Source organism: Dipodomys ordii, unplaced genomic scaffold (genome assembly GCF_000151885.1).
Source record: "Dipodomys ordii isolate 6190 unplaced genomic scaffold, Dord_2.0 Scaffold25, whole genome shotgun sequence".
Lineage (NCBI taxonomy): Eukaryota > Metazoa > Chordata > Mammalia > Rodentia > Heteromyidae > Dipodomys > Dipodomys ordii.
This window is the reverse complement of record NW_012267241.1, coordinates 16,585,566-16,610,491: the sequence shown is the minus strand read 5'-3', so window position 1 is coordinate 16,610,491 and position 24,926 is coordinate 16,585,566. Positions and strand designations below refer to the sequence as shown.

Below are 24,926 nucleotides of genomic sequence, written 5' to 3'. Positions count from 1 at the left end.
CTGTGTGTATGCATGTACGTGTGTTCATTTATACATGCCATGCACACAGGTGCATGTGTCAGAGATAAAGTATCAATCAACAAATGAGTACAGCTTGGGACAGGGGAAGAAGGGAAGAAGGTCAATCATATTCATAATAAAACACAACAGAGAAATTGTTCAAGCGCTTATTCAGAGAACAGACTCTGAAAGCCTTTAGTGGAGCCTGGTCACCAGCAGTGGTGGTATTCTGAAATATGAAATCATGTGCATTGTTAAATGGACCTCTACCTGAGGCAGCACCTTTGCAGAGTTCAATTTTAAGAGGTACAGACTGGTAGGATTTATGTGATCGACAAATACTATCTAGCAGTCCCAGCAGAAGAGCTCCTCTTCACATGCAAAGGCCATGTCCCTTTTCCAGGGCCGGGAGGAAATTTCTTATAAGACATCCGTCATGGGGACTGGGCAGTCACATGCACACCTGTACTGTGACTTGCAATCTGAACTGCATGGTTGCTCTGGATGCAATTTCACCCTATGCCAAATTGCTACCTCGGCTTCCACCCTCCTTCCGAGGCTCCTCCTGGAAGCCATGACATTTACAGAATCATTTACCTGGAGGTTCTGTGTCTCTAAGGTCCTGTGGTAGGTGAGTTTCTTTTGACAGCCTCCCCTCCACCCCACCATGAACTCCAGTTAATAAAGGGGTGTGTCCTGCCCTCAGATTTGCTTTGGTGGCGGTGGAATCCTCAGGGAGCACAGGCAAGCTACAGAAAAGCTTCTGTCATGCCATGCCTGTGTCTCCTGACTCTCCTTAGGTCACCACGGTGTCCCTCTTCAACTTTCCATTACAGTTGATCTGGTCCATTGAGGTCATTTTACTCTAATACTCTCGTGACTCAGTTTCCTAACAGATGGTGCTGAAACTTGGGACAGTGTTCCCTGGAGAACTCTATAGTCTTTGTAGGGGATGATCTCTCTCTGTCTCTCTCTCTGTCTCTCTCCCTCTTCATATCCCCCTTTTCCTTTTTCCCTTCCTCCCTAATGGCTTTCTTTTTTTTTAAATTGTATTTATTTTGTGTTTATGTGGTACCAAGGAATCAAACCTAGAGCCTCATCCATACTAGACAAGCACTCTACCACTAAGCCACATTCCTCGCCTTCCCTAATGGCTTTCTGAGAGCCAGTTCATCCTCAGAGCTTACTCTGGCTCAGCGGTGGCCTGAATGTGACCTAGAGCCCTGGATCTTGCTGCCTCACTGCCACACACGGGGGTCTAGGTCTTGACCTAGATTGACTTGACTAGTAAACTCAGTTGTAGCACCACTGGAAATCTCTCTCTCTCTCTCTCCCCTCCCTATTTACTTTCCAAAATAGCAGTTTTCAGAGAGCCAGGTGGTCCCTCAAGCCTACTACGAGGGGTGTAGAAAGTCCCCAACCCTCCTCACCTAAACTGGGGCCTGTGAGCTACTTGAAGTCCCCACCCTCACAGGGGCCCAGTTTCCGCTGCTTAAGTTGGTGAGGCAAGATCTTGACCTAGGTCTTTATCTTTATCTGCTGCTAGTCCATGATTTCTCCAAATCTCCTCTCTCCCTTTCTCTCTCTCTCCCACGACCTCCACATCAGAGTTTATTTGCCATTTGACCACTACCATCCACCACCAGCCATCACTCCTGTGGGAATTGTGAGGATAACCGCCCTCACTCAGTCCACCCTCTGGGAGCAAGTCAAGGCCATCCTACTATTTCAGGCAACCCAAGGCTTTGCTTACCCTGCCCTGCCCAGCACAGACCCCAACCCTGAAGAACCCAGTCCCAGCAACCCTTCGATGCTCCTATGTCAGCAGGAAGTAGCCAGGAAAGAACACGACACCCGTCAACCTTTTACATCCCTTCAGGGTCTCAAATGATGGGAATCCGCTTTGTTCTCATAACTCAATATGGCTCCTATGGCTTCTTGGCCCACTGATTATCCTTCCCCAAGGGGATCTTCCCAAAATTCTCCATCTCAGAGCCTTAATCTGAATATGAAAGCCCACTCTCCGCTCCTCTCAGGCGATAGGTTCCTGAGAGATGGGGCAGGAGACTTGCTCATACAGTGGTTTCCCAGAGCCAGACCTGCACCATAAACTCAAGAAACTCTCTGAACCCTCCAGCTACCTCAGATCCTCTCCCCTACCCATTACCCCTACTTAAGTCCCTCCACCCTGCCCCCATTATGCCATGATGGACTCCCTTCAAGTTACGTTGGCATCCCTTTACAACTGTCCATTAAAGTCGATCTGGTCTGTTAAAAAAGAAAAGCATCTGTCCTAATCCTAGAAGGGTCAGCGACCCGTGAGTCCTCAAGGGCTGAGCCTCTAGAATCTTCCTGCAGCTTCTAATCTGAGTGTTCTTGGGAGAAAATTTAAAGCCCACCATATCTATGTGTTAAAAAAAAATCTAGCTCATTTTCTGGGACCTGCTACAATTAAAAACAAATGGCTACTAACATTTTCTAACAGTAATTACCAACTTACTGTTTTGTGATTCCCTGGAGCCGATTACTCTTTTAGATAATGGAAATTATAAGTTAATCTATCATCCTTCACAAGTGGCGTAGGATGACGGTGCTATGCACAAATGTTTTGTATTTTCACTTTGATCCTATGTGATTTTAACAGCAGTACATTATCTGCTTATATTACAGTTAGCTTCTGACCTCCTATGACTTTCATTCCTTTCTGCTGTGTTTAAATTAATTAATGCTAAGCAATTGCTGTGGTCCCAGCATGCCATGTTCTATAGAAAATACATGTGTCCTTGTGTGTAAGAATCTAACAATGCAATAAGGGAGTCAGGATATACATATACCATAGCTAGACTCAGCAAGGTCAGGTTTTAGGTGGGGTGGACTGAATCAGGGTGCTCACTGTGTGTATCTGTTTACTCATTCCTGCCACAGTTATTTCCACGTGTAGCATGTGGTCTGTGCTGAGCTAGCATGATGCAATGCTGTTGGTTGGCTTCCGTACCCTCTATTTCCAACCCCCATCACTTATCCATTTCTCTCAGCAGACAAGAAGAAAAGGTGAGAGGGAAAATCACTTCCTCAGCCTCACCTGAAATTAGGGGAAGCTCAGTTTGGGCCAACAAATGATGATAAAGGAAGAGTCTTCTGAAGAAGATAGAATCTATGACTTTCTTGCCTTGAATGAAGACATGACGCTTGAAGCTATGGCACTCACCTTATGACTTTGAGGTGACAGTCAAGAGGCCGTAAGGTCAGAACTGAGGAGAGCAAAATGAAAAAGAACGAGTCCTGGTGCTTGATAGTATCACTGAGCAGATACCTCTGTCACCTACCAAGGATCTCTACCTGCCTTCTGAGGGGAAAACAGATCTCCCTTCCTCGAAGCCCTTGTCAGCCAGCTCTTCTGTCTCCAGCAGCTAAATAAATTCCTAACCCAGAACTTGGTGTGTGGTGCTAAATCAAGAGCTGGACAGCTTCAAATGTACGGTGGGGCTCTGGAGAACAGAGGAGTAAAGGCAGACCTGGGGTAGACCATGTGTCCTGGGGGTGGGGGTGGGGGTGATGATAAGATGAAGCCTGGATTTCGGTGCTTGTCACAAGCACATGTGAATCCTTAATCATCTCACAGAAAGAGTTTGACACAAGTGTGGCGGCTGCATAGAGTAGTTGAGACAGTATAAGTGTAAGACAGTGTAAGACAGTGTAAAGTGGGGAGACCAGCTGTCCAGAGCTAAGGTGGTCTGTGTTCAGGGAGTATCTAGGACATATTTACTGATGAAACATATGTAGTAGGCAAAGAGAAGGAAAAAAGCCTAGAACAATCTCTAGCTGCCCTCTCTGAAGACGCCTGGTACTGAGACAGAATACAGAGGAAGAGGGGTGGGCTTCATGGAGGTAGTGGTGGCGAGAGGGCGGCTGCTAGGAAAAACCCATTTGGGGGCAGCCTACATACACGAAGGCAATGAACTCTCCAGGTAGGGATTCCAAGTGGGTATTTGGAAGGACAGCCATCTAAAAAATGACCTTTATAAAGGTGAAAAATATGTATTATCTGAGGAGAAACCAGAGTATAAGGTGATTTTAGTAAGTTCTGTTCTAGAGACCCCCTACGATAGGTGAAAATCCACAAAGCAGGTAGTGTTCCCTCACTGTATCGCAGCTCACTTATTGCTACTTTGTGGATTCCACCTGTTGCGGGAACGTAACTCCCGCGACAGGTGATGGAGCAATATGCATTTAAAAACCAAAACAAAACTGGAGACAACTGTATTGTACCAACTAACCTTTTTTCCTGATGAAAGTAAAATTATACATAAGATAACAAGTACAACAAATCCCAGAATGAAATCCTGCTGTTTTCCTTACTAGGCTATAAATGTCTGATAAGTTCAACTTCTACGATTGGCATGCTCACTGAAAAAAAAAACTTACTATATTATTTTAATTATGGGATTACATTTTATTGTGATTAAAATAATACAATATGTGGAGTCCTGCCGGTTGTAAATTCAAACCAAAGTGCAAAGAGTTAAAAGTGAAATTTCCTTTCATCCTGTCTCTGATCTTGCTGCCTTATCATTAAGAAACTCTGAGAAGCAAAAATGTTCCCAACCTCTGCATAGCACATTGGAGTGTTTTCTGTACCTACCTTCTCTTCCACAACATGGGAAAATTCAGGTTTGACTGGCAAAGGCCCACCACTGGCTACGCCGGATCTGATTATCAGAAGAAACACTGATCTTGTGCCCCACTTCCCGTCTCCCTGAAGGGCCAGTGTTCACTTTCTAGGGCGGGCCTGACTTTATCCTCATCTGACTGTTGCCCTTGCAGCTAGTATGGGAGCCAGGCATGCTCTTTTTCAAGTCCAAAGCCTTGCCAGTTTCATCAGACACTGGTAGTTGGTGTCTTAGCCAGGGCATTCCACAGCATGAGGGCTGAAGGGGGGAAACTTCACTCCAGCTGTGGGCCCACAGGGAGACACTGTCTAATCCAGCCTAGTATCTGAGAGCCTGGATAAATGTTTGTCCAGATGTGTTCAGTGGCACGAGGGAAAACATAGGAAAGAGATTCAAAAGCTGGCAGGTACAAAGAAAAGTGTCCACTGCAAATTACATTTGAGGAGCCTTCAGGAGGGCACTGTAGTATGGGAACAGCCCCCCAATAGACTTCCTTTCCGAAGTGGGAGAGATCGTTATTGATGCAGCAGTGGACTTCCCTGTAGGGTCCATGTGGCACAGACCTAGCCCTCACATCTTTTGACCTGGTATTGCACTCAGTGTGGAGATGCACAGCTCTAAGGGGACCCTAGGAGCTGTGACTGGCAGATGTGCAGCAAGCTCCTGAACTTCCTCAGGTACATTCCAAGGTGTTGGGGGGCGGGGAGGAGCACCTGCACATGCTTCCTGCACTTACTACTCTCTCCCTTTTTTTTTGTTTTTGGCCTTACAGTTTTCATGTAATAGAAGCATGCACACAATACGAATCCTCTGCACTGTCTTTTCCATTTGGCTCATAATAATCCTGGGCATTTGTTCTACACTCAAAAGGAGGAGGTGGATGAGAGGCTCTTGAACTCCTTCTTAATTTGAGATCTCCTTTTCTGGATCTTTCTCTCTGCATTTATATGTATACAAAAATGATTTTTTTCACATAAATGAAAGCAAATAATACATACCATTTAGCTACCTACTTTCAATGCCTAGGAACGTTTTTAATAATACCCCCCGCCGCACCTTCTTCCCTCCAAGTATCAGTAGTTACAGACAGACCACAGTCTTTTAAACTATTCCACAGTTTATGGAATTCAACGTTACTTGTTGAATTTGACGCTATCCAGAAAATGGATATTTCACACTATCTGTAAGCATTGGTTATTTGGGGGCATTTTTTTAGATGTGTCTAGTTTTTGCTATTATGAAAATGACTACAGTAAACGTCCTATGCAGACACATCTTTACCTATTTGTGCAAATATCTGTAGAAGTGGATAGATATAAAATTGCTACTCTACCAAGAAAGCATATTTGAAATTTTAATAAGTACTGCTTGAATTGTCCTCTAAAAATGGTTAATAATTTTCATTCCCAACATCACAGTATATCATCAACTTTGATAATACATATCAACCTAGTAGCCAAAAAAAGGGACATACTACTTTATCGTATCTTTGAAACTAGAGAAATTGAACATCCGCTCCAATAATATTGTCAATTTCTTCTTTATTTCCTTTGGGAAATTTTTTGTTCATAGTTAAATTTTTTCCAGTGGGTAGTTTGGCTCTTTCTTATAGGTCTTTAGTAATCTTTTTATGATGGGTATTTCTTCTAGTCTGACATCTTTGTGTGTGTGTGTGTGTGTGTGTGTGTGTGTGTGTGTGTGTGCACACTGCTCCTGGGGCTTGAACTCAGGGTCTGGGTGCTGTCCCTGAGCTTTTTTGCTCAAGTCTAGTTTTCTACCACTCGAACTACAGTTCCACTTCCAGCTTTTTGCTGACTAATGGGAGATAAGGGTCTCATGGGCTTTCCTGCTCAAGCTGGCTTCAAAACATGATCCTCAGATCTTAACCTCCTGTGTAGCTAGGATTGCAGTCATGAACTACCAGCACAGGCGTCTGATATCTTTTATCCTTATATTTTTGTCTTTAAATCAAAAGTGCTTAGAAATATGTTTTCTGGGTATGCTTCCTTATATAGGCTCTCTCTGCCTCCACATTATACTTTCAGAAACCATGGGGCTGGGAAGGTGGCTCTGTGGTAGAGTTCTTGCCTTGTATGTATGAGGCCCTGGGTTCAATTCCTCAGTACCACATAAGCAGAAAAAAGCTGGAAGTGGCACTGTGGTTCAAGTGGTAGGGAGCTATCCTTGAGCTGAAGAGCTAAGGGATAGCGCCTAGGCCCAGAGTTCAGACCCATGACCCACAAAAATAAATCTATCTACATTTTTTTCTAACAGCCTTTGTATATTTCTTGTTCGAGGTATTCCTATGCATTACAACTTTTGTAGTGGTACTTTTCCATTATACCATACGTTTGATCATGCTTTCCCAGAGCAAGTTTTTGTTGTAATAATATATTGATCCTGAACTTGGCACCTTTATTGTATCTGCAACAATAGTATTTGGCTGACTCTTTAGAATTCCTATTTACAGAAACAATGTCTGCTGCAAAACTTATTTCAAGATGCAGAACACCAGCTTCAAATCCGGTGAAAACAGGGGTTATACCATGGGGGAAGAACATACAAAAAAAGCCCAAAAGAATCACATAGTGCATTATAAGCACATTAAAAACACTAGCAAAAAAGAAAAAAAACCACTTGTGTCCCTGTCTTGGGGTATATTTTGCTTAACATTATCTCATGTGGTCATATGTACATAGCCTTTGACCTTCTCTGCTTGTCTTAGACATATACTGGTCATTGCAAATAAGGGAATCATGGGACCTATGTTTCTTTGGGCCTGGCTTACTTCACTTAATATAATTTTTTCCAAGTCTTTCCATTTCCTAACAAATGGGGCAATGTCATTCTTTCTGAGGGAGACATAGAATTCCATTGTATATTTGAGGAGGGGAAGGGATATAGCGTAACACTTAAATGGGGATGCAGGCTGACCCATTGTGATGACAAGAAATACAGGACACTATGTTGAAAATGAACTTTACAATGTCGGGGAGGGGGGAGGCAGGCAGGAGGAGTTGGGGAGGGAAGGGATGGTAGGGGGAAAACAAAGGAGGAGGTAACAATGCTCGTTACGAAAGATACTCATTACCCTACTCATGTAACTGTAACCCCTCTGTACAACATTTTTACAATAAATATATAGCATAAAAAAACCAAAAAAATCCCCTATGTGCAATGCTGGACAATCTCAGTGTGACTAACTTAATCGTGAATCATTAACTATTTTATAAGGGACAATTCTAAGAATCTACTGTTAACATTTGCTTTAGACTTCTGACAGACAATTCTTCACTCAGTTGAAGAGGTTTTCTTTTCTTCTTTAGCTTGCTAAGATGATCAGAAGTGACGTTCAACTGAATCGAAGTCTTTTTTAACTTCTTACAATGAATTTTAGTGTAGTTCTTTAAATGAAAATCTTTCCCCCTTTAGCCAGGTACAACTTTAATGACCAAATACTGTATTTTGTGAAGGCCATATAACCATGTCAGAGAGACCCTCTGTTGCTATTAGAGTGGTATATGTTAAAAAGTTAAACTGGAAATATTTTTTGGAGCATATCATAACAAATCACATATTTATTGTTAATTTAACATGGATTCCCTCACCTTGAAATCATCAGGAATGAGGAGTTTGGATGTTCGTAGGAAATTCAAGATATATCTGAACATCTGTCCATCTCTGTCAATGAAATAGTGCTGTTTGAGACTGTCCAAAACAATGGGCTCTGTACCATCAAAAAGTCTTCCGATTCTGTGGTGGAAAAGAGGGAAGAGTGAAGACAATTAGATAAATTAACCTTTGGCTGCTATGGCTCCTTGTCACTGACAGAAGTGGCCCTTCTGCAGGTGGCAGTCAGGGAAAATCATCTCTTCAGTTGTCCTGGTTCTCTGGAGTGTACTGGGCCTGGCTTGGTAAATGGCTCAGAACCAGATGATTCCAAATCGTCCCAGGTTTTCTCAAGTACATGCTTTTACTCACTGTCTTTGGTCTGCAAGGAAAACGTGCCTGACACATGATTATCCATGCTGCTCACTGTGATAGAGTTGATAAGCTTCTCTGCTACTTAAAAATGCCATTGCTCCAAAGTGTCCTTTAAACAGACTCTGCTAAAAACACAAGCAATTCTGTTTTCAGGAAATCTGTTTTCTGAGTTCTTCTCACCCCTGAATTACAGCCCTTCTAAAAAGGAAAGTCATGCCTAGACGTTAACACTGGTGTTTCATAATAAAAAATGAATTAATTTAAAATGTCACTCATTGAAGAGACTGGAGTATTCACTACGAATATACAGTCCAGTTTCTTAGGAGACAGACATTCTCCAATTAACCAGAAAAATACTGGAAGTAAGGCTGTGGCTCAAGTAGTACAGCACCAGCTTTGAGCAAATAAGCTAACGGAGAGCACCCAGGCTCTGAGTTCAAGTCCCAGGATTAGTGTCTGTCTGCATATGCGCACGTGCACGCACGCACGCGTGTACACACACACGCACACACATACACACACATGTGCGCGCATGTTCAGAACCATAGTAGGAAGAAGCAGAGTTGGCTAATGATGTCCAACATTTGTCATCGGAAAATAGAATTCATAAACTAGAAATCACTTGGTTTACCCAAAGGCTCAGATTAATTTTCATCAAGAGTGTAGTAAGCAAATAGCTCAATTTTTAAAAATCTGAAATGTGCTTGTTGGTACTATAACAAGTCTGTCTCTGATTTACAACATTTTATTATCTTGAAGATTATTTTGAAATCATATATTTTAAAATCTTAGGTTAAAATAGAACAGGACACCAAAAAACAATAATCCCACCCCTCTTAAAAAAATACAACGAAAGTAAGGAAGTTGCTCCCCTCTCCTCTTCAAAAAATACAAATTTTACCTTGCTCATGTAATTGTAACCCCTCTATATGGTATTTTTACAATAAAAAAACAATAAAAAATACAAATTTTTGTTTCAATAAAAAGCTGTTGGTTTTGCAGTGTCTGGATTTGAATTTGGGGCCTTATGCTTGCTAGGCAGCTGCTCTACTACTTATGCCACACTTCAGTCCTTCATGCCTTACTTCCTTTTAAATAGGATCTTGAGTTATGCTCTTATCTATGTGCTCTATGTATCTGGGATGATGGCCAGGTACCATCCATCATACCCAGCTGTTACTGGTTCAGATGAGGTCTTGTGAATGTTTTAGTTGCCCAGGCTGGCCTTGAACATTGATCTTTCTGATTTCTGCCTCTCAAACAGGTACGATTGTGTGTGCGCCACTGTTGCCTGCTTCAGTAAATAAGTTTTAAAGGTAATTTCAAAATACTGTCCTATCTCAAGGGTAAGCATGTACATGAAGGTAGTCTATGCAAAGAAGAAAGCAATAGTAGGGTTACATTTCTCAACCTCCATAATTGTTTTTTTCTGAGCTACTATTCTGTCCAACTTTCCAAAAGCTGAAAGCAATTATAAGGGTGTGGACTACAATCGTCCTGCCATTCTTTCACTGCATGCTTGTCATTCATTTCTCATTGACACATCAATCAGACAGTAGTTTTGAAACTAAAATAAGCTTAGTCATTCTCTTGTAGTGTTTCCAGGACAGTATGATGCAGGATGGGAAAGAATAGACTTGTCTGCCTCTTACTGAAACATTTTACTCTTCGCTGTTAATAATGTGATATATTTACAGTTGACAGGGGAAGAAAAGGGAGCCACATTAATTAAGTGCTTTCCGGATAACTTCTGCTTTCCCCAGCACTTTATACATGCAAAAAACCCATTATGCTCAGTTTGAAGATGAAGAAATCAGCTCGAACAGATGAGTAACTTGCCCAACAAGTTAAGTAACACTGGGGGATTTGGACTGTCTGATCCTAAAGGGGCCTCCGTACCACTCACGGGAATGAAAAGAATTGCCACAATTTAATGAAAGCTTTTGATTTAGAGTCCGCCTTTCTATGAGAATTTGTTGTGCAATAACTTGACGATGAAATCCAAGCCCTTATACTGAATATTTTAGGGACTTGAACTCAACTATTACTAGTGATTTAAAGTCACTTTAATAAATAGATAAAACAGATGCAAAGTACCTTATCCTTAAATCCTGTGCTTTCTATTCTTAGATAAATGTTCATTTTGAAGCCTAGACTTGGACGTACCTAGGCAAAGAATGGGTCTATACTGGGTGAACCAAAGATTAATGGGTTATACTGAGTGAATAAGTAAAGAAACAATGGTAATGAGACAATGATAATGAAGCCTGGCCAGTACCTAATCTGAATAAAATGACATCTTTGTATCTCCATTCTTCTAGACATTTGTCTCAATTTCTTTTATAAAATAAGCAAAACTGGGGCTGGGAAGTTGGCTCAGTGGTAGAGTGCTTGCCTTGCATGCCTGAGGCCCTGAGTTCGATTCCTCAGCACCACATAAGCAAAAAAGCCGGAAGTGGCGCTGTGGCTCAAGTGGTAGAGCGCTAGCCTTGAGCTGAAGAGCTGAGGGACAGCGCCCAGGCCCAGAGTTCAGGCCCACAACCAGATCCCCCCCAAAAAAAATTAAGCAAAACTTTTCCTCAGTGGTTCATAGTGAGCTCAGAAACGTAACACAAGAAGAGAAGGTATCCCAAACCCACCAACAAAACTTTCTATGAAAGCAGTTTTCCCAGGCTGCAGCCACCAGGCAACAGGATGTAAAGTGGAAAAGGAACTACCCCAGCTGACATATGCTATAAAACAGCAAAGGAGTGTCACTGAAATGGTTTTCAGGTTGCATACGCCAAAAACAAATCTCAAACTGGACTTTTGGCAAATACAAAAAAAAAATGTAGGATGGTTGCAATCAAAGGCATCTTTACTTCCCATTTAGATAAAATGACAATTTTTTTTAAAAGATGTAAAGGAAAGCTCAGGAAGGACAGCTGAACAAGGACTGAGCCCAGGCCCAGCCTGTGGCCCCTTAGGTAGCTTTGGCCTCTGAGCAAGGCAGCAAGGTGAGGGCATGTAATGGATTCTCTCTCCAGGAGGCCTCAGCAAATACCAAAAGATTGAGAAGGACCTAACCCCAGCAGAAGAAGAAACCCAGGGTGGACTAAAGGACACAGAGGAAGACTCATGGCTCCCTTGCTCAGCGAAACCACTAGGAAGGCCAGGCCGCTTTCTGCCAGCTCTTCAGGCAGAGGCTATGGGGCCTGGAACCATTGTCACGACCCCTGACCAGGCTGAATGGAAGTGCCCAGGGAAAAGGAACAAGGACAGACTCAGAAGGAAGGCAGAAGTGCTCATGCAAGACCTGAGGTGGGACCACATGGTAGAAAGTGGTAGGAAAGCAAGGGCTGGGAGAGCAAAGTTGGCAAGGACCTTGGAGAAACTGGTGGAAGGATTGGAAGGGATGCAAGTTCCTCACTGTAGTGAAAAGCCTGTGAGAGAAGAAAAGCTCTCCATGTGCAACAACACATGTTAGAAAGAACAAAAGCACTGTAGTGCCCCGTTCCTGCCAACTGTAAAAGGAGGAACAGTTTGAGTTGTGAAAACAAGGCAGAAGGGGAGGGAACGGTGGTGCCAATAATCGTAAAATGGCGTCCCTGGGTGGTTTTTTCTGAGATTCAGCTGATTGTGCTGTGGACACAAACGTATTGTTTGGCTAAGCAAATAAAGGGGAAAATCAACACCGGCTGTATTTCTTGTGGACATGTGAATGAAGTTACAAATCAAACTGCAGTGATTTGTAAACTCTGGTGCCTGAGAACGAAGTGGAACTGATTACAGTTTACTAACCTCGGAGAACATTCCTGCTTTCCAACTGACCAAGACCAAGCTGCCTCCAGATGATAGATGTCCAGGCTTTCCTTCTTGTTTTTATACTCATTCAACTAAATGGTAGTGCTGAGAAAGACCCACAATTTTTGTTTAAGGATAAGCATTACTATTTTAAGTCTTTTAAACCTTTTATTTACATTTTCTTTTGAACCATTTCAAACTTACATTGACGCAGAAGAAAATATAATGTATCATTATCCAGGTTCAAGTCTACCACTATGCTCACTGTACCCCATAAGGATGTGTGTGTGTGCATACGTGTGTGCATGCACACCAGTCCTAAGGCTTCAACTTAGGGTCAGGTCACTGTCCCTGAGCTTTTTTACTGAAGACTACTGTTCTACCAGTTGAGCCACAGCTCCACTTTAGCTTTTTCTTTTTTCCTCCTCTTCTTCTTTTTCTCCTCTTTCTCCTTCTCCTTCTTCTCCTTCTCCCTCTCTTTCTCCTTTTTTTGGTGGTTAATTGGAGATAAGAGCCTCATGAACTTTCTTGCCTACAATGGTTTAGAAACTATGATTCTCAGATCTCAGCCTCTTGAGTAGCCAGGATTATAGGCATGAGCCATCAGCTCTCAGTTCCTATTAGGATTTTTGAAGTCAATTTCAAGCATCACATAGTTTTATCTGTTATTATCTCATTAACTAGTATGAATATAAAGATAACTAAAATTTGCTTTATTTCTTTATCTGCTATTGAACCATACTTGTTGGTGCTTTTTAATAGTAGCAGTATGTGGATTCTTGTTTGTGGTTAAAAAAAAATAAGAGAGTACTTACCCTGTCTTTCCTGCTATGAATCTCCCTTTCTTTGGGATAATGTGCTATACATTGTACATTTGCAGAATTACCTTAACTGAAAGAGTAAGTACAAGGCTTGATCTGATTTAGTGTGGATTATTCATTTAGAATTTTTCTTGTGCATCTATTTGTAAGACCTGGTTCTTTTCACATACTGTGACTCAGCTACTTAACCATTTCTCTTTCCTTCTTTCTTGTGTCATTCATTGATTCTTTCCACCAATATCTGCTGAGTCCAATTATGCCAGATACAAAGGGTATGTGATGAATAAGCTACTGCCCTTGCTGTATGTGGGGCTAGTGGTGCAGGTCAAGTGCACCCTGTTCATGTGAGTCACTGGATGTACTGTAGGAGGACTCAATTGTGGGTTAGTAGGAAAGAAAGAGAAAGCTCCCTGGATACCTGAAGGATGAGGAAATTGGCCAAGTCTAGGAGTAGGAGCAAAGTTAGGAAAGAAAGGAGAGGGGTGGGGAAGGCATAAAGGCTTGCAGCAGGAAAAATCCTGCCACCAGATTACTTTCCACTGGGATAGAGAGTGAGAGAGAAAAACGTGAGTCTGGAGCCATTTAAGAGCCATTTAAGGAAGTTCAAGGAATGTAAATTTGGTCTCCCCTACGATGAGTCTGCTGGTAGGCTATGCTCTCAAGAGAAAGGGCAAATTGGGAAGTGAGACAGAATTGAGACACTACATCAGAAACGTATCTCTTCACAGATACAGCTCTGCCTCATCTAAATCCCGTCTCCTTGGCCTTAGTTTTGACTATGTTATTTGCCTAGTGTGGTGGTTCTTTACCATTTTCTGTACAATGAAATTATCTTGGGAAGTTTGCTTTTTTTTTGTTTTTTTTTGTTGTTTTTTTTACAAACTATTGATGCTAGGGGCCCCAGTCCTGGCTATTGTGAGGTTGGTAAGGAGTGAGGCTGAGGTACCTGAGCTAAAGCTCCCCCATATCTGTCTCCACTGAATCAAGATACAGCGTAAAGGAGAATGAGCAGAAAGACTCAAGAAGAACAAGCCAACATTATTCTGTCACTTTGAACTTTCACACACTCTCTTAAACAGCCAGACACACTTTCAGCTGCTTTGTAAAACAAGCAGTTCCTTGTTTTACAAATGTAGAAACAATCCCAAATATATAACCCTCAAGGATGCCACAGCTGGCACATCATGGCGCCCCAGTGATAATCAGCAGAGAAAGGCGCGGCGAAGCTCACAGATGACAACTGCTGCAACACTGGCTACCGGTCAACCCTGTCTGCCTGCAATGGCGGCCATACTGTTCTCATCTCACAGACGAGCAAATAAGGCCAGATGGTTAAGTCACTTAGCTTAGCTTGAGAAACACCAGCTCTTAAATGAAGGAGCTGGGTGTCCACCTAAGTATGACTCCTATCTGTCTGTCTGTCTATCTATCTATCTATCTATCTATCTATCTGTCTGTCTGTCTGTCTGTCTGTCTGTCTGTCTGTCTATATAGATCTTGACTTTTCAATTATAATTTATAAAAATAGAACAATTTCCCTTGGAAAAATGGGTAATGGTTACAGTCTGATAGCTCTTGATTTTCTAAGATAATGTCTCACTATTTGATTATTAGCAATGTTATAATTTTGTGATTAGTGGGGATACAAAGAGTTGAGCCTCTGGGACTTAGTCTAGCTGAGATCAGAGAAAGCCCGATACACTGAGCTGGTATACTAAACCAAATGAGAGAGAGGAAGAGAGGGAGAGAAGGAGAGAGGGAGAGAGGGAGAGGGAGAGAGGGAGATCGGGAGAGGGAGAGAGATTCTTAGACTTCTGAGGACTTTTAATAGTGTTGGTGAAAGTGATAGAAGGGCCTAAGAAAGGATGTGAGAGAGAGGCTTCTCAGGGTAATATACTCTGCTTCTAAACTCTGACCTTGTAGCTCTTGTTCCATTACGTGCTGTTTCCTTATGTTTAATCTAGACAGACTCCTATGGGATTTATGGCTTTACAGCTGGGTAAATTCAGCTTGGAGACTTTCCCACCCTTCTGAGGCTACCTCTGTCTCCAGTCTCCATCCACCCAGTCCTTCCCATGCTGGCTGTGGGAACACCTGGTCTCATCCTGTGCACTGCCTGTAATAGGACACCACTCTCCGCTTTACCTAGAGGCAAGTGGGATAATCCTTTCAGCTCTCCCCAGCAATCCACCTGGGTAATTAGAGGGAGTGCTCAGCTGCAGTTGTTGCAGGATGGCTTTGCTCAAGGATGGTGGGAAAGATCTGTAGGGGAATCAACTGCAAAGACTGACCAAGAGACAAACAGGGTGAGGAATGGGCAGGATACCAGTGTGCTGCTCTCCTTTGTGAAGAATGTCAAAACCCCACCCCCAACACCTATTTCTAGGCTTCCAAGCCATGGACAAGATGGTTTGGATTTGAGAAACTGGTTTCATTTAGTTTCTGGTCCAGATTTTATTTTGTTGACTAAGAGATTCAAGCCAACTTTTCCATCAGCTCTTTGACATTCAGGGGTACAGTTTGGTTAAGAAAGTGACACCCACTTGTTGAAAACTGGCATAGGGTAGAGGTCGGAGAAGCAGCAAAATAGAAAGTCTGCCATGAGTTCACCACTGAGCAGGGTATTTAAAAAATTCCATATTGAGAGTGTTATGGTTTTATATGAAGCACTCACAGCTCCTTCCTCCCTCTACCACCTCACCAAAACCTAGGTGTTAAAGGCTTGGTCCCCAGCTTATGGTGCTATGAAAGATGATTGCTGGCAAGGCTGATAACCTCATTAATGGACTAATCCATCAATCCATGAGTTCATAGATGGATGGGATAACCAAGAGTTGGGGCCTACTTGGAGAAAGTAAGACACTGGGGGGCATGGTTGTCAATTGGCACATCTTGTCTCCAGGTACTCATTTTCCTTTATCTCCCTGCTTCCTGGCCACCATGAGATAAGTGGCTCTACTTTGCCTGCCATCCTGTTTCTGCTTCCACACAGCCTAAAAGCAATGGAGGCAGCCAACCACGGACTGAAGCCTCTGAAACCATGGGGCAAAATAAAATTTCCTCCTTAAAGTTGATTTTGTCAAGTATTTCCTTACACAACAGAAAGGCAACTGACAGGAAACAATTTCTTTTTGAACTATTTCATTTTCAACTCTTTTTATGCCTACTAACTTGGATCCCCAGCCAAGTTCCTATTCTAGGATCTGGAGGGACTGGGTGGAAGTATATGCACTGTGTGTAGATGCATAATGGTAAAGTATTTGTGTGTGTGCGCACATGTGTGTGCACTTGCACATGCATGCATATGTACAGGTATAATTGCTATCACAGGGGGAACCTGGTATTAGAACCTGGTATCAGAACATCAGAGAGGGAATCAAACATGGGTAAAAGAGACAATGTTACACCTTCTTCTCTTTAGCTGAGATAGGAGAAGAAGGAAACAGAGGTAGGAAAGGAAGATAAATATTTCTGAAAACATGGGGTTCAAGACTATTCTTGGGGGGGAGGAGGGTTGGGGGGGGGGGGGGGGGGAGGATGGGATGGGAAGGGGAAACAAAGGAGGAGGCTACAATGCTTGATAAGAAATGTACTCATTATCTTGCCCATGTAATTGTAACCCCTATGTACAGTATTTTCACAATTAAAAAAGAGATTAAAAAAAGACTCTATTCTTCCTCATTTAGATTGATTTTAAATGTCTGTAATAAGGTATTTCTTCTTTTAAACAGGGAATGCTATGATGAGTATTACTGTAATAGAAAAAATAATCAATTTATTATTTTACAAATATGAAAGGAAACTGGGTATGGCGGCATGTAATCCCAGCACTTGGTAGGCTGAGGCAGAAGGACTTGAGCCATGAGTTCAAGGCATTTCTGGGTCACGCAGAAGACCCTGTCTCAAAAACCATATAAACTCTTGATGATCATAAACAGCATTTAATTTTCTCAAGTATTATAACTGCCAAAAAATTTCTAAGAATAATTCTTTAAAGTTTCTGGAACTGAGAAATTTCATGTTTCATGAAGACATAAAAATGAATTCAGGACTTGTTATAGAAATGGATAGAAGTAATTTAAGGAAAGGAAGAAAATAATTCGTAAGTAAAAGCAAACAAAACAAATCGTATCTACTTGTAGGGAAGGAACATTTCCAGTACTTGTCCCTCAGGCAGCGTGGTTTTCAGGTGATATATGGAACTAAAGAAAGTTGGGATGAAAAGGAAATTGAAATTTAAAATACAAGTATGACTAGGTACCAATGGCTCATGCTTGTAATCCTTGAAGCTATGATCTGAAGGAGTGCAGTTGAAGGCCAGTCTGGCAGAAAAGTCTGAAAGACTCCAAAATAACCAGCAAACAGCAGGGCGGGAAGTGTGGTTTAAGGAGTAGAGCACCAGTCATATAGAGCACCAGTTAGGACCTGAGTTTAAACCCCAGGACAACCAAACACACACACACAAATATATGACTGCAATAATAAATCACCCAATAACTCAGTAACAACATTCTGGAGAATCAATATCAATGGAAATATTGATAGATCAGAGGTAGCTCCTGGCCACCTGCTCTCTGAGGCTCTTGTGAGTTCTCCTATGATGCTTTGTTTAGAAAAATTCTAAAAATTAGGACAGTTTCAGGGGCTGTTTGTGATAAAAATGAATTATGATAATGAACTTGATTTTTTTTTCAAAAAAAATCACTAGAATTAGTGTAAGTAGGTTTTGGTTGAACACCTAGTTTGTTCTCAGAACTCGGCGAGGTTTCTTTAATGGAATATGTAAGGAATGATAAGGAAGAGAGATCAGCTGGGGGCAAGCAGGGGGGAATGACTGCAGGAAACAATGCTTCTGCAGAGTTTTAAGGTGTCCCTAGGAGTAAGGAAGAGCATGAAGTAGCTTGGAAAAAAGACTTCAGAGCAAAGGCTCAGCCAGAGTGGAGCCATGGAGGTAGTTGGGTGAGATGGGTATAGAGATGAGGAACATATCTCTAAATGTGTCAACCTGAGTGGGCAGATAGCATGCCCAGGAACTCCAACATGGCTTATTTCGTCATGTCTTAGGAACCCCTGCTACCTTCATCCCTAAGATTCATGGACCTGCACATGAAATCTGGCTTTCGCATTATTGAGACCACATTGGTGTGAGTTCTGATATTTTTTGTTATCTGAGAAATAAGATCATATCAAGCTCAGAGGATGGCGATGAAGAAGGATTCAGGGCACTTCATGCAGACATGTAACATGAATTCAGAGCTTGTTAAAGAAGCAGATAGAAGGAATTGAAGAAAAACAAGGAATAAATGGGCATCAAATAAATCTACATGAACAGGGTATTCTCTATGTGCAGTGCCGGGTACCAAGTCTATATAACTCTATAATGTGGGTACAGTTGTTCCTACTCTTCAGGTTAGGGTACTGAGCCAGCTACTAAAGAATGATGCAGAACTCACATCAGGTTATGGACCTGTTCCTTATTGTTTACTGGGTCATTCCGGCTCACTCCTTTTTTTTTTTTTTTGTCATAGGGCTTAAACTCAGGGCCTGGACTCTGTCCCTGAGCTCTTTCACTCAAGGCTAGAGCTCTACTGCTTTGAGCCATGCTCCACTTCCAGTATTCTGGTGGTTAACTGGAAATAAGAGTCTCACAGACTTTTCTTCCCTGGGCTGGCTTCAAACCACAGTCCTCATATTTCAGGCTCTTGAGTAGCTAGGATGACAGGCATGAGCTACTGGCCCCTAGCTCCTGGTCACTCCTTACTGAATCATGCCCCAACCCTACACAGTGCTGTTCCTCACTGGCTTGGGCTTGGCCATTGCTAATTCTGTCAGATGTTCATTCCTAAGAGCTGGGCTCCATCCAGTATTCTCACCATCTATAAAAGCTTGTTGAACTGGAAGAAAACTTTTCTGGTCACCGGGGCTTGCTCTTTGGTTTGAAAGCAAGTGTTTGCTTTCAAATGGTTTCTAAAGATCAGTCTGGGATCCAATCATTATATGTCCTGGGAAAGCCAATTTGGTCCTCTCCACAAGCAGGACTTCTGTTGAAGTTTTTTGGGCAGGCAGACATGAGTACATATACAAGAGCCAGCCCCCACACTCCCCAATAGTCACTCCTATATTGGGGGGTATTTTTCAATTCCTTAGGCTTTTCTCTTGGAAAAAACTCTAGAATTTGTTTTATATATTACACTAATAATTTCTGTTCAGAGCAAATGGCAATGTCACATGTATTGAGAGTTTGTAATTAGGCATTCTGCTTTTAAGCTTTATTGATTATGTGTGTATGAATCCTCACTACAGCTCAAGCAAGTATTTACAAGTCTGGTGTGCGGTTTTTTGTTTTGTTTTGTTTTGGGTTTTTTGGTGCCCATCCTGGGGCTTGAACTCAGGGCCTGCATGCTTTCTCTTGAGCTGCTTTTTTTTCTCTCTCTCTCTCTCGAGGCTACCACCTGAGCCCCAGCTCTACTTCCAGCTCTTTTTTCCCTCATAGTTTATTGGAGATAAGAGTCTCACAGATGTTCCTACCAGGGCTGGCTTTGAACTGCTATCCTCAGATCTCAGCCTCCTGCGTAGCTAGGATTACAAGTGTGAGCCACCAGTGTGAGCCACCAGTGCCTGGCTTACACGTAATTTTTTGGATGGTGCTAATGAAGAAATGGAGGCAGAGAGCCATTAAGGAACTTGTGGAGCTGGTGAGTTGCTCTGTCTGCTTTCTGTGAATAATGAGGGCTAGCTTATCCACTATGCTAGCCTTGCCTACCCCTCCCCTAAAAATGAGGTATAGTAAAATTGAAGGCTGGGTATGTAGCTCAGTGGTAGAGTATTTCTATAGAATGAACAAGGGCCTGAGATAGATCCCTCAGCATCACAAAATGAAAAACAAAACAAAACAAAACAACAACTAAAACTCTTAGACTCACAATGCTGTCCCCAGCTCTCAACATCTGTCCCAGAACTCCTAGCATCTTCCAGTTCTGGCAACTTCTGACTCGCAGAAGTACTTCACCTTGCAGTTGCGGCTTACTCTTCCTGTGACAGGAAAACTCACTTGTGTGTGTTTCTGGTGAGTGTGAACTATGTCTGAGGACTGCCTTTATTCTGGGTTTCTTTGTATTGGCCCCCCTAACTACAGGAGGAGTGTCATCCTGTGCGACAACACATTCTCCTGTCCTCACTATTTCTAACAAAGGCAGCAGACTCTGGGGCCTGTCCCCTGTCTTTGCTATACTTTGTGTGAGCAGCAATGAGATAAATGTACAATGGACATTGCCCCACTTCCAGACTGTGGGAGTTTACCTACAATATATCATCATTGCCACTTCCAATGAAAGTATCATATTGATTACATGAGAGGACTATGGCCAAGCCAGCTATTTGGCTTAATGGGTCTTCCATTTGTAATCAGGCTAGCAAAAACAGCACCTTACAATGAAAATACTTGAAAAGCCAGAGATTTAACGGTGTCTAAACACATACACACACACACACACACACACACACACACATGTACGTGCGCGCGCATGCATGCAAATATATAGAAGTTGGGTACCAGTGGTTCATGCCTATAATCTTAGCAAGGAGGCTGAGATCTAAGGATCACGGTTGGAGGCCAACTTGGGCAGAAAAGTCTTTGAGATTCTAATTTTCAATTAACCAGCTTTGAAGTAGGAGTGTGGCTCAAGTGATAAAGCACCAGCCTTGAGTGGAAAAATCCAGTGAGAATATAAATCTCTTAAGTTCAAGCCCACAAAACCAGCATGACAGAGAGAGAGAGAGAGAGAGAGACAGAGACAGAGACAGAGACAGAGACAGACAGACAAGACAGAGACAGAGATACAGAGACAGAGAAAGAGAGAGGGAGAGGGGAAGGGAGAGACAGAGAGAAATATATAGACTTAGTGACTAGGTAGTTCTCTTTAATCATCTAACAGAAGACTGATGGGAGAAGGTAACTGAACTCACACTGACTACTTTTTACCTCCTTAGTCTTCCATAGCAGCCAGGGTCACTGACTACTTTTTACCTCCTTAGTCTTCCATAGCAGCCAGGGTTACAAACTCTTTCTCTGTCTCTTTTCTGCCTGCCTGTCTGCCTGGCTACTTGGCTGTTTCTCTCTCTCTCTCCCCCCCTCTCTTTTTTATTCTCTCTCTCACACACACACACCATACACACATACACACCTTCATGTAATAATCTTGCATAGCAAAGGCCTCATTAGAATATTTAAAGTATCCAATATGGTTGGCTGAATGAAAACGAATCAACTATTTTGGGGACTGTATGGCTTCAGAATGACCGGGAAGCTTGCACACACATTTAGAAACTAGGCTTTCCAATGGCAGAGCCAAAGGGAAGCGTTTTTGTGTGTGTGTGTGTGTGGGGGGGTAACTGTGATTTAGTTCTGCCTCCTTCAAAGAGGGGAGAAAGCTACAAATCAGACAAGAATCCTGCTCCCACAGTTTGAAAGCATATACACATGCTAAGAAATCTATCAACTATTGCTATCATCCAACCATCCTTTTAGGCTGTCTAATTGCTTCTTGGACTCCCAAAGAATGATGTGCCTCATTGCTTGTGTACTCTGAGAAGCTTCACATTTCTCACTTATGTTGCAAAGCACCTTACACAGTCACCAAATGGAAATGACATGTGAAAAATACTATGCGATGTCGGCTCATGATTCATAGCCACCACTCTCCATTGCAGGTGGTTGGGAAATCCCAGGGGAGGTTGCTGACGGCACCCAGCCCCTTGGCAGTAGCAGTGCCTACAATGCATGCTCTGTAGGTGTGCATCTTGTGCAATCACCCACACCCTGCTGGGCTGAGGCTTGGTTTATCACAGTTCAAGAATTTCCCAGAGGCACCATACTGGTCCAAAGATACACTGGACAAAAGCATATCTACAGATCTTTCTCTTCATCCCTTCCAACAATAAAAACAACAACAACAGGCTGTCAAGCCCTCACCTACAAACCATTTAAAGAAATAAGCATTCCTTGGTTAAGACCTAGAATTTCTTGAGGGGCATTGGTGGCTCACACCTGTAATCCTAGCTGTTCAGGAGGCTGAGATCTGAGGATTGTGGGTTCAAAGCTAGCCCAGGCTGGAGAATCTGTGAAACTATTACCTCCAATTAACTACCAAAATTGCTGGAAGTGGAGCTGTGTGGTAAGTGGAGCTTCAAGTGGTATTAGTCCTGGGCACAAAAGCTCAGAGACAGTATCCAGGCCCTGAGTTTAAACCCTAGGACCAGTACAAAAAAAAAAAAGAATTTCTCCTTTTTCTCTGTGTTGTAAGGTGATCATGGACAGAAGCTGAATGTCTCAGTAATCACCGGATGCAATTGCTTTGTATCACTTGTCCTAACTTTTCATTCAGAAGCCGTGGGTGAGAAAGGAAAGCTTTTGTGAAGTTTTAAAAACCTACATAAAAGATTACTAATGGGTTGCTCAAGGCACATCATGTACTTGGAAATTTGATAATGCAAGCCATCTCTTTGCTGTCTGGCTTTTCCAAATGTAACACCTAGCAGGGTGAAAATATTTACCCTTCATTCACTTTAGTCTGGTTCCCTTAGTTGGCTGGATTTTATGACCTTTATTCAACTCCAGTATGCATCCAGGAATTCTTTCTGATGTCTATCCTTCATGCTGTCATGTTCATCTGCCGTGTCTTCACAAAATAATAATTTTATTCTATTTGTTGTTTTGGTGGTACTGGGAGCTTGAACACAGGTCTTCTTTCTTGCTAGGTTGGCCACACTACCACTGAGCCATGCCTCTAGCCCTGTTTTTCACTGGTGGCTTGACTGGCTTCCTGCCTGGATGTGTGCTTGGTCTTCCATCTGCCTTATTGAGGTTTCCCAATATTGCTGAGATCACCAGTGCTCATCACGTGATCCAGCTTTCCTTCCATGGAGATGGAGTCTTGGCTCCTGATCTCAGCCTCCTATGTAGCTTAGGATGACTGGTGTGCTCACTGTGCCTAGATATGGGTTGAGAGGGGATCTTTTAAACTTTTCTGCCTCAAATAGAAATTCTCAGTCTCCCAGAGAGCTAGAATTACAGGCATGAACCACTGGCACGCAGGTCAAATTGGGGACATTTTACTTAGATACCTTCCTTAGAGGTTCTATGGCGATAGGTCATTGGGATACACTTAAAAGATCATCCCTTTCTTTTAATTGACTGAGCTGCTTTGAGATTACTTTTCATTTTTCAGGTAAACCCAAGGCCTCCGGGTCTTCCAAACTGTTTTGAAAAGATGAATTTTTGGAGTATGGAGGGCATTGTTGCCAAGCTTAATGAGGCTGGGAAGGAGGCCTGGAACTCACTCAGCTCAGATCAGGGAAACAAGTTTGGGCGAGTCCAAGCTTACCTTTCTATGATAAAACCTTCCCAGCCTAGCAGGCTTCACCATTGCTTGAAGCCTATTGTTAACTCTTAGGTACAACTACAGTTTAAAAGTCACATAAATGCAAAAAAATCACCATTACGACAAGAAAAGAACAAAAGAATATAAGAAATCTAGTGATGTTTATGTAACCTTAAGTAGTGTTCATGTGGAAGCAATAAGTCATTGTCCATAGCCTGGCACTAGTGGCTCATGCCTAGGATCCTAGCTACTCAGGATACTGAGATTTGAGGATTGAGATTCAAAGCTTATCCAGGTAGAGAAGTCCATGGGACCCTCACCTCCAGTTAACCACCAAAAGCCAGATGTGGTGCTGAAGCTCAAGCTGTAGAGTACCAGTCTTGGGCAAAAAGGCCAATCGAGAGGATAATGCCCTGAGTTCCAGCCCTTGTACCAACACACACGCACACACACACATACACACACACACACACACACACACACACACACACACACACACAGAGTCAGTATTGTTCCAAATGACAAGAATCATGCCAGAATCAATAGGAAAAGCTTCACTTTTCAGCCTCTCTGGCCAGCCATATGGTGCATTCAGTGAGGCATTCTGACACACTTACATCTCACTAATTTCATAATTCTTCCCTGCAGAACAAGTGCCCACACTCTGAGGTGCATGGTCCTTACAGGAATAGATGCAACTTACCTAATGCTCAGTTCCAGGGCTTGAACTCAGGGCCTTGTGATCTCACTCAGTGTGCTTGATCACTTGAACCACACGTCCAGCTCTGGATTTTTCATGGTTAATTAGAGATTATAATCTTTCACATTTGTCTGCCTAGGCTGGTTTTGAATCAGGTGGTAAGAGAAGTTTGCTCATGAAGGGAATGGATTGACTGGGAACTGTAGCACTCTCTTGGGAGGTGAAGTGTGTGTTCCTGAATTAGCAGAGGCTCTCAATGATACAGGAAGTAGGACCAACCCAAGAATGAATGGGTGAAATGTTGATGACTACAACCTTGGCTATAGATAACTGCTAGAACCTGGTTATGAAAAGAAACTGCCATGGCTTGGATGGCATTTGCTCTTCAGAGGTTCATAGGATGGAAGTTCGGTCCCCAATGTAACAGTAGTGAGAGGAGATATGCACAAGCACTTGCTGAATCTCCCTCAGCACCTGACCCCTTCTGTTTTCCTATCACTTGACGTGTGATCCTATAATAACTGAGCAAATGACTGTGCTATGATCTTAAATCTTCAGAACTGTAAGCTAAATAAACCTTTTCTCTATA

The 24,926-nt window shown here is 42.6% G+C and overlaps 1 protein-coding gene across 2 annotated transcripts in view; it reads right to left on the bottom strand.

The window, feature by feature from the left end:
- Positions 1 to 24,926, bottom strand: part of Kctd1 (potassium channel tetramerization domain containing 1) — a 116,426-nt gene that overhangs the window by 10,652 nt on the left and 80,848 nt on the right. For both annotated transcript variants that reach the window (XM_013014960.1, XM_013014959.1), the window contains exon 3: positions 8,279 to 8,423. In XM_013014960.1, the coding sequence (XP_012870414.1) occupies positions 8,279 to 8,423 (145 nt within the window). The remainder of the gene's footprint in view (positions 1 to 8,278; positions 8,424 to 24,926) is intronic.